Genomic DNA, 13,068 nt, shown 5'->3' with positions numbered 1-13,068 from the left:
GAAGTGCTGTGCATTACTGGCTTCCCTCGTAATGAAGCTTGTCATTGAGATGGATGAGATTATGGCTCCCAAAGCCGTGCGAAATAAATATATATTCCACTCTCAGAAAATGGGAATAAAATAAAAAAAAGAAGAGGAGGCACTATTGTGGAGCAGCTCATTCACTGTGTATAATTTGTAAAGTTGTGAAGGAAATTGAAAAGGCAACAGTCCAAACGGAGCAGTTTAGAGTTTTAAAAGAGCGAGTAATTGAAAAAAGAAGAAAAGAAAAACTTGCTTTCATTTTGATGGATTTCATTTCCCTGCAGCTATGAAGCGAAATTGTACCCCTCAACTATACTTGGCCTCTTTTATGTAAGATATCAGAGTGCAAGGTTTTGACACAACCCTTCTTTGGTTTGTTCAAATAAGGCGTTCAAGCCGTGCGACATTGAAGCTCCCTGAACCAGCACATTTCTGCTGCTGCTTTGAGTGAACTCAGAATCTCCAGCTTGTCGTTTAAACTTTCAATGCCTCCAGAACAGCAGGGGGCAGAGTTTATTTTTCCATACCCTAGAGTTAGTGAAGTGCCTTGGGAACATAGATCATGACATTGTCTATAAGCAGGGCGCTATGTTTCCGCTTTCTGGATGGAGAATTAATTGACAAATAAAACTAGATTCTGGAAGAGTCTACATTTTGTTTTCAGTATTCTCTTGGACTGAATAGAAATTTTAAAAAATGTTTATCTGTTCAAACCTTATTCCCCGTCACCTCGTTTAAATGGTCATTTGTTCCTTCCTGCTTTCCTGCCTTCATTCCCATCTCTTATTCCCTTGTTACTTTTCTTTCCCCTTCCTCTTTCGTTTTTTTAATTCTTTTTCTTGAGTCCTCATTTGTTTCTCTCTTTATGTCTTTGCTCCTTTCTGTATTTTCTTCTGTTCTGTCCTTATGACCTACCTCTCTTCCATCTGTCTTTCCTTTGCTCGTCCTTTGTTCTCTGATAGTATTTTTTTTTCAGTTTGCAGTTCTTGCTGTGTCATTATGATGTGACAAAGCTACAATTTTGCGATGAAGAAAAGCAACGAACCCAGTTGAGGAATTTCTTCCTCACATTATTTCTTCCTCACAACCTGGAGGAAAGATTCTCCTCTGAAAGGTTGCTCAAAATTATTTATTTAGGCAATTAATTCAAAACTTTGTTTTTAGGTCATCTTCTACTAGCTCCTTCATCGTAGGAAAGTGTGTATTTAAAGACGTTTGCATTGGAAAAACAAGCGAATTTAAGAACTGAAACCCATCATTAGTGACTGTATTGAAGCTCAGACTATATAATTATGCAATAGGAAGGGAATGGAATCACTTCAGCAAAAACACCTGGGCGACATGCCAGAGCAAGTTGATGAATTTGCAGTTGAAACCGGATATTTACATATTTTGTAAAAGCAGTTTTTAGTGTTTGGTAGAATTGCCGCTTCATCTGTGTGCCTTGGGTCGGATGATTTGGTGTCCTTCATGATATCAACTCCAAAATACCGACTTCCTTGTCCTTGACCCACTTTGTAAACAACTGGCAGTATGCTTGGGGTTATTGTCTTTGGAAGATCCACTGCTACCCACTCTTCAACTTCCTGGATGATAATTTAAGATGTCGCTTCAATATTTCCAAATCATGTCATTTATCCATTCAGTGATCTATTTTCTTTTTAAAGTTCATACCCTCACAACATGAGGTCCCCACACTCATGCTTCATGCTTCATAGTTCAGATGCTTTTCTCAAAGTGGCAGCCTTTCCTCTATTTTCCTCCACATGTAATGATGTTTGGCACAGACAAACACTTCAGTCTTAGTTCCAACAAACTACAGGACATTTTTCCGAAAATGAACGTCTTCACTTTTATGCCCAAGTGCATTTGAAGAAGTTAATCTGGCTTTTCATATTTGGAGTGATGGTTTCCTTCTTACTGAATGGCCTTCCACATCCTGTTGGGACAAGGTTTTTATTTTTTGCTTCTTTTTGTTCTGGGGTTGATTCGAAACACATTCAGCTTTGAGACACAGAACACATCTGAACATTGACATGGTGTTTTTGTTTGTGTATAATTGTGTAAACAGGTGAACGTGTCACCTTTAGGCATTTGGAAATTGCCCAAAGGTGTAGTAATAATCGTAGTGTATGTCAACTTCTGAATAAAAAAAAAAATGTAATAAAACAATCTCTCTGCTGGTTCTTTAAGTCTTTAATTTATAATTTATTAAACAGGGAATATTTTGGTAATCCTGAGTGATCTCAAGTTGGATCACTCTGATTTAGGGCTTACAAAATTAATCTGATTAATTGTGATGAACTTATTATTATCCAGAGCAAGGGTTAACTAAATATATCTAAAAATATTAGAATTAGAATAATTTGTGCATTCTTGTTTTGTCTTGGAGATTTTAGTCCATATAAATATATTTAGTAGCTGGCAGATGTTCAGTTGTAGCTAAAAAGACCAGAGATGCTTCGATCACAGTTTAGTGGGCCGACACCGATTTCTATTTGCTCTAAAGTGGTTTCTCTGATTGAACTTTAACTATGGTGTTCAAAACATGGATTTTCTACTTTGTTTATTTCAGAGCGCTTCAACGTGTACCTCATGCCCACGCCAAACCTGGACATCTACGGGGAGTGCACCATGCAGATCACCCACGAAAACATCTACCTGTGGGACATTCACAATGCCCGCCTCAAGCTCGTCATGTGGCCCCTCAGCTCCCTGCGCAGATACGGCCGGGACTCCACCTGGTTCACGTTTGAGTCCGGAAGGTGTGTGTGTGTGTGTGTGCTTCCGCTAGCTTGTGTAATTTAAATGCCAGCAGCAAGAGGGAGAAGCCCCCCCCACCAACAACAAAAAACAAAACAAAAAAAGCAATAACAACACATTTATGGAAACGCAATGACAACTTTTCACAAAGAAGCTTTGAAAACCAGGTGGGATATGTGCTGCTGAGGCCTTCAGGCAATGATGATGATGATGATGATGATGATGATGATGTGACAGACTTTTCTCTGAAACTGTCTCTATCTGTGTATGTCTTTTGCCTTCGGGGAGAGGAGAGAAGAGTCCACTTGCATTCGCCGTCCTCACTGCAGCCTTAACATTCAACCATGCATATTTGTAAATGAGCAATCTGAGAGTGAGCACAATCAAAGTGTGTCTCTGTGTGTGTGTGTTCTTGGCACAGGATGTGTGACACAGGAGAGGGTTTGTTTACGTTCCAGACCCGGGAGGGCGAGATGATCTACCAGCGGGTCCACTCGGCCACGCTGGCCATCGCCCAGCAGCATGAGAGGATGATAGAGGAGATGGAAAAGAGCTCCCAGGTACGCTTATGTGTTTTGGGTTTGTTTATCTCTTATCAGCTGCTGCATATGGCATTACTGTGGTTATATTTCAGAGTGAGTTCGTTTTATTATTCCTTACATTGCGTTCGTCACGTCAGTCTCAAAGAAACACAGAGAAGTGTGTATAAAAGCTACGAAATGGATTCACTTTCTGCTTGGATGATCAGAATTGTGTTTTTTATAGGGACGTGTAATTAAGAAGTCCTGACTTTGATCATAATTGTGTGTTGGACCAGGAGCTCTCAGACACCCCAGAGTTTTGGCCTTCTCTCCCTCCTTCCCTCACAACAATCATTCATCACTTCCTTCCTTCCTTTTCACTGTCATCTGCATTCTTTGTTTACATCGCCATGCCCTGTGTCTGATGAGCCTTGACCATATGGCCATTCTCCTGGACCCTGCAATTTAGGGAACATTTCCAAAAGCAGCCGCTGTCAGCGATAAGAACTGTGCGTACATTGCAATTTGTTTTGGCATTGGTACACTTTACATCTTCAAAGTTTCTTTCTGGAATGTACAGCGCCTTGCAAAAGTCCCCTTACCACTTTTTCCACATTTTCTCACGCTGCAAACACAAACTTCAATGTATTTTATTGGAATTTTAAACGAAGTAGGTGCATAATATATAGTGCACAATTGGGAGGTGGAAGAAACAGTAAAAATCAATGAAAATTTTGATTCTAATTTGTAGTCATAATTCAGAGGAAGCACTTTCCCTCAAAAGTCGCAACAGAAAAGCAGCCAAGTGATCTATGGTAACTCTGGAGGTGCTCCAGAGAGCTTCAGCTCAGGTGGGAGAATCTGACAACAGGAGTCCTATTTCTACTTGTTGTGCACTCTACAAATTTGAGCTTCAAGAATTTTGCAGAGAAGATAGGCTAAAGAAAAGAAAAATCTGTGTCTTGATGTTCAAACCTAGCAAACACTTTCTCAGCCTGGAGATATGCAGCTCAGCCTTCAATATGTGCTACTATTCACACCTCTTCATGCGTTGACAAATGCAGATCAGCTTTCTCCCGAAAGTGACAGAAAAGTGAGATGCACTTCTCTCTGACTCTGTCTGTTTCAGTTTCACTCCAGAGAGACGCTAACCAAGTCCATCTCCCTGCCACGCAGTGCCTACTGGCAGCACATCACGCGCCAAGCCAGTGTGGGGGATCTCTACAGTTACCAAGGTACACGGGAGAATTTACTAATTATCAAAATCACCGTGAAGCTCTTCGACTTTGGAACTACACTGAGACGGAGATCATAACAAACACGGCTAATGAGGACTTTTACAATGACTGAGCTTTAGCTGCGCTGTGCAGAGAGTGCATTCAATACATAAAAAAGGTAATAAAATGTTTATGTATTTTGATGATACTATTTAAATTTTTATGTAGATTATGACAGAAATGTATTAAAGGGATTTATTACTTTGGGGATGGTAATTTCTTTGCTAATGAAAACCCAAAATTTAGTTTATCAACAATATTACATTAGAAAAATAAAAGTAGGATTTAAATGTAGCAATTATTGCCTGTTGAAAAGTATATCCATGTATACCAATACATACTCAGGGTTCATTTTGTTGTACCCACAGTCCATCACTAAAATTTGCTTGGGTTTGCTTCATAAGCATGTTATTGTGCACCATTTTCACCAAAAATGTTTCCTTTTGCTCAACTTTCACTTAATGTGCTTCAAATAGCACTCTTTATTAGTCACTGTCGTTGCACTTTTTGATGCAACGACACCTTCCGTCAACCTTTTTGGTGAAGGTTTTGGATAATACAGTGGTTTCCAAAGTTGATGAAAATCAGCCAGTTGTGGGTCTTGAGAACCTCTTAAGAAATCAAACTAAAAAACGAAAAAGATAAAAAAAGAAACAAAACAATATATTGTTTTTAATGCTGTTTGTGTTGTTATTATGTCCCTATTTGATTTACTTACCAAAATGTTATTCATCCACTGGTGTAGGCCATAACAAGGTCATGGCATTACATTTCTCATTAAAATTCTTTATGTAATATCATACTTTTCTGAGAAATTGAATTGAATTTGGGTTTTCATCAGCTGTAACCTATAATCACCATAATTGACAGAATTAAAAACATAAAATTCATCACTCCAGTGTAATGACTCTTTGAGTTTTGCTCTTTGATTTATATGGTTAATTATTTTTTTGTGATAATCTAATTAAAAATATTCAGGCTAGAAACAAAACAATGAACAGAAAAGAGCACCTAATATTACAAAGAAGTATTTATCTTATCTTATATAAGAAATGTAACAACTTTTATTACTACTTTTTGATCGCTGCTCCTCCCATTGGTTCGCAGCTAGACCTGGTTGTTGCCATGGACATTATTTACCGATTCGTCCTGAAGTGCCACACGTGGGAACCCAAGTCACGTTTTTTTGCGTTGTGTGCTGGCAGGCCATTTGTGCATTTTAGCAATATCGTTATTCTCAGGAGTTTAATCAGAAACGCTAAATGAAACTAACTGGTTTTATAACAAAGGCCAATTAGTGTTTAAACATTGTTACAGCAGGTAAGCATAGACATTTTAATGTCTGTTTGTTTCAGGAGTGGTTATTCAATTCATTATAGCTACTTTTTTTACCTTGAAGTTAGGGTTGTATTAATCGAAACGTTAACCTTTTTACATAACAAGAAAATGGGGAAAAAAAGTGTTTAGTTCAAACTGGGTGGGCATTTCTGGAATGTTTGTTGGATTGAAATTAATTTTCCAGGAAACAGTTATGTTCTTGCCGTACGCAGATCTTACTCATGAGCAAGGGGTGTTTGTTATTCTCTCCTAGTTTCTGTGAAGGTTAGTTTCTGTTTAAAAGAAGTGAAAAGAGACCCAGCATTTGACATTTTCCTAAATCTCTATCCTATATTGTGCTACGCGAAACCTTGACCCATGACAACAATCTGGTTCTGCTTGTGGATTATTTTAAAGCTACAATGGAGAAAGTTGCGGTGGGAGACGTGGGTTACCAGAAGGATCAAATTGCCTCTGTGAAGTCATCATGTTTGTAAATTTGCTGTGCAGAATTATCCGGCGGGCCTGCACAGACAAAAACAAAGCATTTTCATAACTTCATTTGAAAACTGTTTGTTGGATATGTCAACATGTCCTTGTTTTTCTTTTTAAAAACAAGGTCTTACAACATCTGCTGAGTAAGAAAGCACGGTGAAGGTAGACTGATAATGTGGGCTGCTTGTCGGAGCAGGAATAAGACACCATCAATAACAAGAACGCCCTTTCCTATGTTTACCTCCATCTCACTCAAGATTTGAAGTTGCCTGTGACTATCAACTGATTGTAATTAATCTACAACAAATGCATTCAACTGACCACAAATACATTAATAATGCAGCAGCTACTCTGTAGCATCCAAGGATGGCACTATGTGTTTTCCATGCTCATTTTCTGCACATGTATGTAAGGAAGTGTAAATGTGAGAGTATTTGCACGTTATATGAGACCAGAGGCAGGAAGCTGATTAGTGAGCTGATGCGATTATCCTCTGTCCATGGTATTAGTTGATTAGAAGACTTATCTGAGGATTATGGGCCTTTTGGTTTTCACTGATAGAGCAAAAAAAAAAAAAAAAACGAAAGCCAGGCAAAGATGAAAGTCGCTCTGACGTCATCATTTTCTTTTTAAAAGTGAAGACTGTTATTTTCCCCTCTCATTATCATTTAATTGTGTCCTGATAAGCTTGAAAGCAAGCTGTGAGCTTTCTGTTCCAAACATCAACATGTTTGTGCATCGCAAAAAAACCAACCGGTAGAAAACGTTCACCTCAGGGTTAATTCTTCGCCGACTCCCTCTTTGCAAAGACTGCTGCCAAACTCATGCTCTCTAAACTACGGAAAGCAGACGAGCTTCTCGGTGATCCATCACCTTGGCACCTCGGTCCTCCCACACTTTCCTCATGTATCTGTCCGGTTCGCAGCAACCTTTCCGCAGTCTTCTGCTCATATGGATGCAGCACTGTCATTGCGTCCCCTCGTTTCCCATGAATAAATTGAACGCATCAGTGTGTTTGAGGTCCTGTCGAACAAGGAGGTCTAGAAGGTGATTCGTGGGGGGTGCTGAGAGTTTAATTCAAACTGTGACAAGTGTTTGGACTGCAAAAAGCCACAAGAAGACACACAACTTCTTTATCACGGAAACAGGTCATTCTGGGATGAATCCAACCACAGAATTACTTAATCGATTCCGCCTGGACAACAGGTCTCCAACTTTTGGGAGGAAATTTACATCCTGTTTCTGTATGTGGACATACAAGAGGCACAGTGGTTTGTAGCCTCTGCTTCCACGCATAGAGGTTATTACCCTACAGTCTACCCAGCATCTTTTACTCTGATACTCTTAAATAAACATCAAAAATTTGGTGATTTTATATAATTTTAATACACTATTTTCTATTTTCTTTAGAACAGTGTCTTCGCACATAATGGTATCTCTTATAACGATGTGTAAAGTATATTTAAGTAAATCAGAGACTCCATAGTAACTTTTGGAGATCACATTCCCTCAGCCACTCCTCAAAATGGAAAATACATGCCATTAAATAAAGGTATTGTTTATCTTACCAAAAAAGGAAACAAACAAAAAAGACTAAGACTTGATCAAATAAAATACCTAATTTCATAAATTAGTTATAATAAATTCAATCTATTTAAGAGTTGCAACAAACAGAGTTTTCTTAGGCTCAGAAAGAGACCATATCCACCCTTAGACAAAATGTACATGCCAACTGGTTGTTGGCATGTACATTAAGTGAACAATTTTATATGCTATTATTACAAATGAAACTTGCCAATTTGCCAAATGCCACTGGAATCATGAGCTTTGATAGGATGAATCTAAAGTTGACCTTTATGCTTAAAGCACTTCATTCCCACTGCCAGCGGTGGACGATCAGTGATGTTGTGGGATTGTTTTTCTTCCAATGAACTCTTGGTATAGTGCATGGCATCATAAACAAATTTTACATCTGATGGTCTTTGACAAGAGAGCAAAACAGGGGTTGTCATTAGGTTTTTCAGCAGGATGATGGAGCAAAACATCTGGCCAGATGAAGACAGTAGACACCACCTTCCTGGCCACCGTAGTCCCCAAACTTAAATGCTTTTGAAAACCTGCAGGGTGAGCAGAAATGGAGGAGCCAGGACAATCCAGAGGGATTTTGCTGAGAGGAATCATCAAAGGTCCTTGTGCCTTTGACGATTGCTGACATAGAAGGAGAATAAGGCAGAAGATTCCTATAGAAATAACTTCATTTTAAATAACCTATCTAAAATTAAAGGCAATGCTTTTTGAAGATTCTCAGTGTAATACTGTGCTACTGTGATAAAAGCTTAATTCATTTTAAGTCTTATAACATCCCTGTTTCAGGGGTGCCAAAAAATATGAATGTTGTTGGCACTGAGTATTTTATGCTCCTCTTAAACCTAACTTAATCAACATCAATACATATACATGAATTTTACTCACTATGTGCTCTAATTTATCCCTGTATAATGACCAGTGCTAACTTTTGAACTGTACACTTATAAAATAGTCCCTCTGCTCTCAATTTGCAGAATTTCACATTTGGACAGTCAGACTACAGGTTTGTTTCTTTTCTGTACCTCATACTCATTCTGTTTGCGATTACACATAGAATGACCTTAAGTGACTATTCCAAGTGTTCATCTTCTATTTGAATGCACTAATTTCTGCATACCTCTTGCACACTGAAAAGTCGTAGATGCAGTGTCCCAGCCGACTCGATATTTGAATCAACTTAAATGGCTTGAATTAATTTAGAATTGAAGCAATATTTCCAAGTAAATATGGGTTTTCCCCGAATGATAGTGCCGCGCTAAAGTGTTCATACTTAATGAACTTTACCACATTACGAATGCAAACTTGATGCATTAAAGAACCACATCTTGCTACATCTAAGGGTAGAAGGGTATTTCAACACTGGCTTTGAAACATTTAGAGAAATGTACACTTTGTTTTCACTTCAAAGTAGCCATATGTGGCTGTGGCTGTATGTTCAGGTTCGTTGTCCAGCTGAAAGGTGAACCTCTGCCGAAGTCTCAAGTATTTTTTCAGCCTCTAGCAGAATCAACCAGTATATATTTCAATTCATCTTCTTATCAGCTCTGACCTGCTTCCCTGTCCCTGCTAAAGAAAAGCATCTTCAAGGCATAATGCTGCTAATGTTGACCGAGAATAGGTTTTTTGGGGGTTTTTTCATGGTAAAGGGTATAAAGGGCATAAAAATAACTAGTGCTGCATGCAAATACATGATTTGGATTTTTATTCCTACCAAAACAAGAAAACAAAAACATGTTGCTATGCTACTTCATTTCAAAATGTGCTATTTAGCATTGTTCAATCACATAAAATCCCTCAAACTACAGTTCAAATTGTGGTTGTTTGTAAAGAAAAAAAAAAAGAAAGGAAGAAAAAGATCAGCAATCATTCAAATCTGAGGGGAAAAAAGCACTTAGCATTTTAAAAGAAATATACACATTATGTAACAAAAAAAGAAAAAAAAAGGTGAAAGTTTAATGCTTCATTTCTCTCCAGTTTTGCCATTATTGTTATAGTGTCATTTATTTCTCAATGGCAGTCAGAAAACAGGTTTTCTGGACCTCTGTGGCTGGCTGTGTTTGCTCCTTGGCTCTTTCAGCTCACACATGATGAATATCCAATCAGCACAGTCAATTTGCTGAGTCATGCTTGGGCTGCTTTCAAATACCCTGTGGGTATGGAGAAATAATTAAGGAACATGGCTCCTTTTCGCCCTGTTGAGGTTGATTCACCTGTTTGTTTGCTTGAGTTATCGGGGAACCAGGCACTGAAGAAGCAGAACTGATTCATTTTAATATGTTTTTACATCAGATTTCTTTTCTGTTTCTGCAGCTAAAAATGTCCTAGAAATCCCTCCTAGAACTTTTGTTTACTACGATTACAAAGCAGAACAGAGCGTATTAGAAAGATGTCAGATAAATGTTTTATTCCCCCGGAAACTTGCAGTGTATTCTCCATGAATACAATATATCTACTTTCCGCTGTCTTCCACCCCTGCTTTCCTAATGGGATTCACTCGTTTGCATTTCAGTGAAAAACTGCCATTTTCTCCAGGTTTGCTGATGCAAAGAAATAAGTGCACTTTAAAGTTTTGGAGCCGGAGAAGCAAGTTACCATGCCTGTCAGAAATGGTTCAATTACCAGCTTTCATACTGGAAGGGAAAAGGGACTGTAATCCATACGTTCTTGTCGTTGCTGTTTTTTGTTTACCCATTTACAAGTTGTCCCTTCATCCTCCTGCTCACTCCGTGCTTTATTGCACTCCAAAGTTTACTGCTGGAGCATTAGCAATTCTAATGAAATGGAGCGCTGTACTCTGTTTGATCCGCCCGGGGGTGATACTAAAGGGATTTTACCAAGAGGTGGAAAGAATCAAAAGACAGAATGATGGAAGAACAGGGTGATGACACTTCCCTGCCTTCCAGCAGGCAGCGTGAACAATATGTAGATGTAGATGCAAAATATGAACTTCTAAAAGAAAATTTGCGAATGGTAGATTTCAGTTCAGCTGTTTTGTTCTGGATTAATTTATTGTCAAACTTTATGTTGACTAAATCAAGTTTTTGACAAGAGGGCAAAGTTCAATCCATCATCTGACAGTCAAAATAGTGTAGGGATTGCAGCAACCAAAACAGGATTGCCTGGCAGGCAAAAAAAACCAGAGCATTAATCAGAGAAGCACTTTAGAGGACCATAATGACTCTGGAGGAGCTGCAGGTCAGAAACCCAGAAAAGTTCCATTCGTAGTTTACCATACACCATGTAGGAGATGCATGGAAAACGGTGCTCTGGTCAGGTGAGACTAAATTTAACAATTGGAAAACGGTGCTCTGGTCAGGTGAGACTAAATTTAACATTCCTGGCCAACATGCATCACCTGGATGATGGGCTCTGTCATATAAAATACCAGCAAAATAAGGCACAGGAGCTGCTATCTCACATAATGTAGAGCCTGCGTTACATGGAGCGTCTCAGATGTTGCTAGACTGCCATCTGGGCAGCTACAGTTGGAGGAAGGAAGGTGTGGACAGGTGTGTGTCAACATGCATGCATGAATAGCTGCTTGTGTATCCAGGTCTGTTGTTTCTCCCTCTTTGTGTGTCTGTGTGTGTGTGTGTCTGTGTGTGTCTTCTCGCTGCCTGTCCTGTCTGCTCTGGCCCAGCAGCTGCCACCCCAGGCCAGATAGGACGACATGACCTTCCCCAGTAATGAAAAGGCACTGACAAATCACTGTCTGCTTCTCATAGTGTGAGCGCAGGAGGAGGGATGCTGACGCCAACATCATCCCGCTCTCGTCTCCTCTGTGCGGTTCTCTGTGGTTTTGTTGTTATTTTCTCGCAAGTGTGTCTACATGTTTGTCTCTCGTCCAAAAGCAGGGCTCTCGTCGGGGGTCTGTCCCTAGACAGCCGTGTTTATGACTGAGAGGATGATGGGCTCTGCTTCACCCTCTCCTTCCTGTCTGGGCTCAGTGCCTCGCGTCTTTCTGTCTCTCTCTCTCTTTTTTTTTTCTTTAGCCTTAATTGGCCGTGGTTGAGGAGAGGGATTGTCTTGGCAAAGATGTGAAAAGGATATGCCTGGTTGCACACCAGTCGTTTCAGCGATCTATTAAATTCAACTTGCAGGGAAGAGAGGAGCGTTCCTCCATCTTTACCCCCGTCTCTGTGTTCCTGCAGCATGCGCTGAGCTGCATTTCTAACTTGGTATTTCTCTTTTGTTTCAGGGAGTGGTGGAGAGGAAAGACTAACAGACAGAGGTGTGTGTGCATGACTCACCTGCCGCCGAGCATCCCATTTCATTCTCATCCTCACTCACACCCACGCCAGCCCCTCCGTGCCTCCTCCCACTAACCGTTCCCTCCGCTCACACATGAAAATGCTTTTTCTGTGTTTTTCATTCTCACTTTCTCCTTCTCCTTCCTTGCATATCACCCCTTCCCCCAAACACCTCTTTTTTTATTTTTATTTTTAACTAGACTTGTCTCTCCCTGTTGCTCTGACACACACTCGCCCTGTCACTTGACACTGATTACCAGCCTCACTGGGTCATGTTGTATTATATATTCCAAGTCCCAGTTGGTGGAGTCATGGAAGCAATCCCGGTAAATAAACACGTACAAACCACCAACTTCCAACGTTTTAATTGGGATTTTATGGAATAAGCCAACACAAATAACTGGTGCTTTAAAGCGGAAGGGAAATTATACAGTTTTATAAACAGATGAATGAAGGTACTCTGGTGAGATGAGGCTAAATTTAACATTTCTAGCCTGTTGCAGGGCTGTTTGTTTATGGGGGAAAATATAAGTATAATTATTTACATTTGATTTTCAGTTTGGAAAAACAATGTATTTGTAGAAGAACAGAAGAGAAGGCCTAAAAAAAGTCCTGCTTCAAGTCTACCACAAGCAATGGGAGCATATGTGATATAAGGTGCACTGCATGGTCAGATGAGACCAAAACCATGTAAACAAAAAGGCAACACTGACATGGTGAGAAAAAAAACATGCTGCCACCACCAAGGCAGCATGGTCCTTGTCTTAGGTGGAAACAAGAGTCCTGGTGGTTCATGAAAAAACCCTGAATATACACCCAGAGCACAGTCACGGC

General features: G+C 39.7%; 1 protein-coding gene across 3 annotated transcripts in view; it reads left to right on the top strand.

Annotated features, from left to right (window-relative positions):
* Window positions 1-13,068, top strand: part of dok6 (docking protein 6) — a 57,744-nt gene that overhangs the window by 39,333 nt on the left and 5,343 nt on the right. For 2 of the 3 annotated variants that reach the window (XM_055037760.1, XM_055037758.1), the window contains 4 exons: window positions 2,600-2,789; window positions 3,209-3,347; window positions 4,438-4,543; window positions 12,183-12,215. In XM_055037760.1, coding sequence (XP_054893735.1) covers window positions 2,600-2,789; window positions 3,209-3,347; window positions 4,438-4,543; window positions 12,183-12,215 — 468 coding nt within the window. The remainder of the gene's footprint in view (window positions 1-2,599; window positions 2,790-3,208; window positions 3,348-4,437; window positions 4,544-12,182; window positions 12,216-13,068) is intronic. The other variant, XM_055037759.1, reaches the window with a different exon arrangement.

Source organism: Poeciliopsis prolifica, unplaced genomic scaffold, assembly GCF_027474105.1.
Source record: "Poeciliopsis prolifica strain line A6 unplaced genomic scaffold, Auburn_PproV2 SCAFFOLD012, whole genome shotgun sequence".
Lineage (NCBI taxonomy): Eukaryota > Metazoa > Chordata > Actinopteri > Cyprinodontiformes > Poeciliidae > Poeciliopsis > Poeciliopsis prolifica.
Note: the sequence above shows the minus strand (reverse complement) of the source record. Positions and strands in the feature narration are given on the sequence as shown.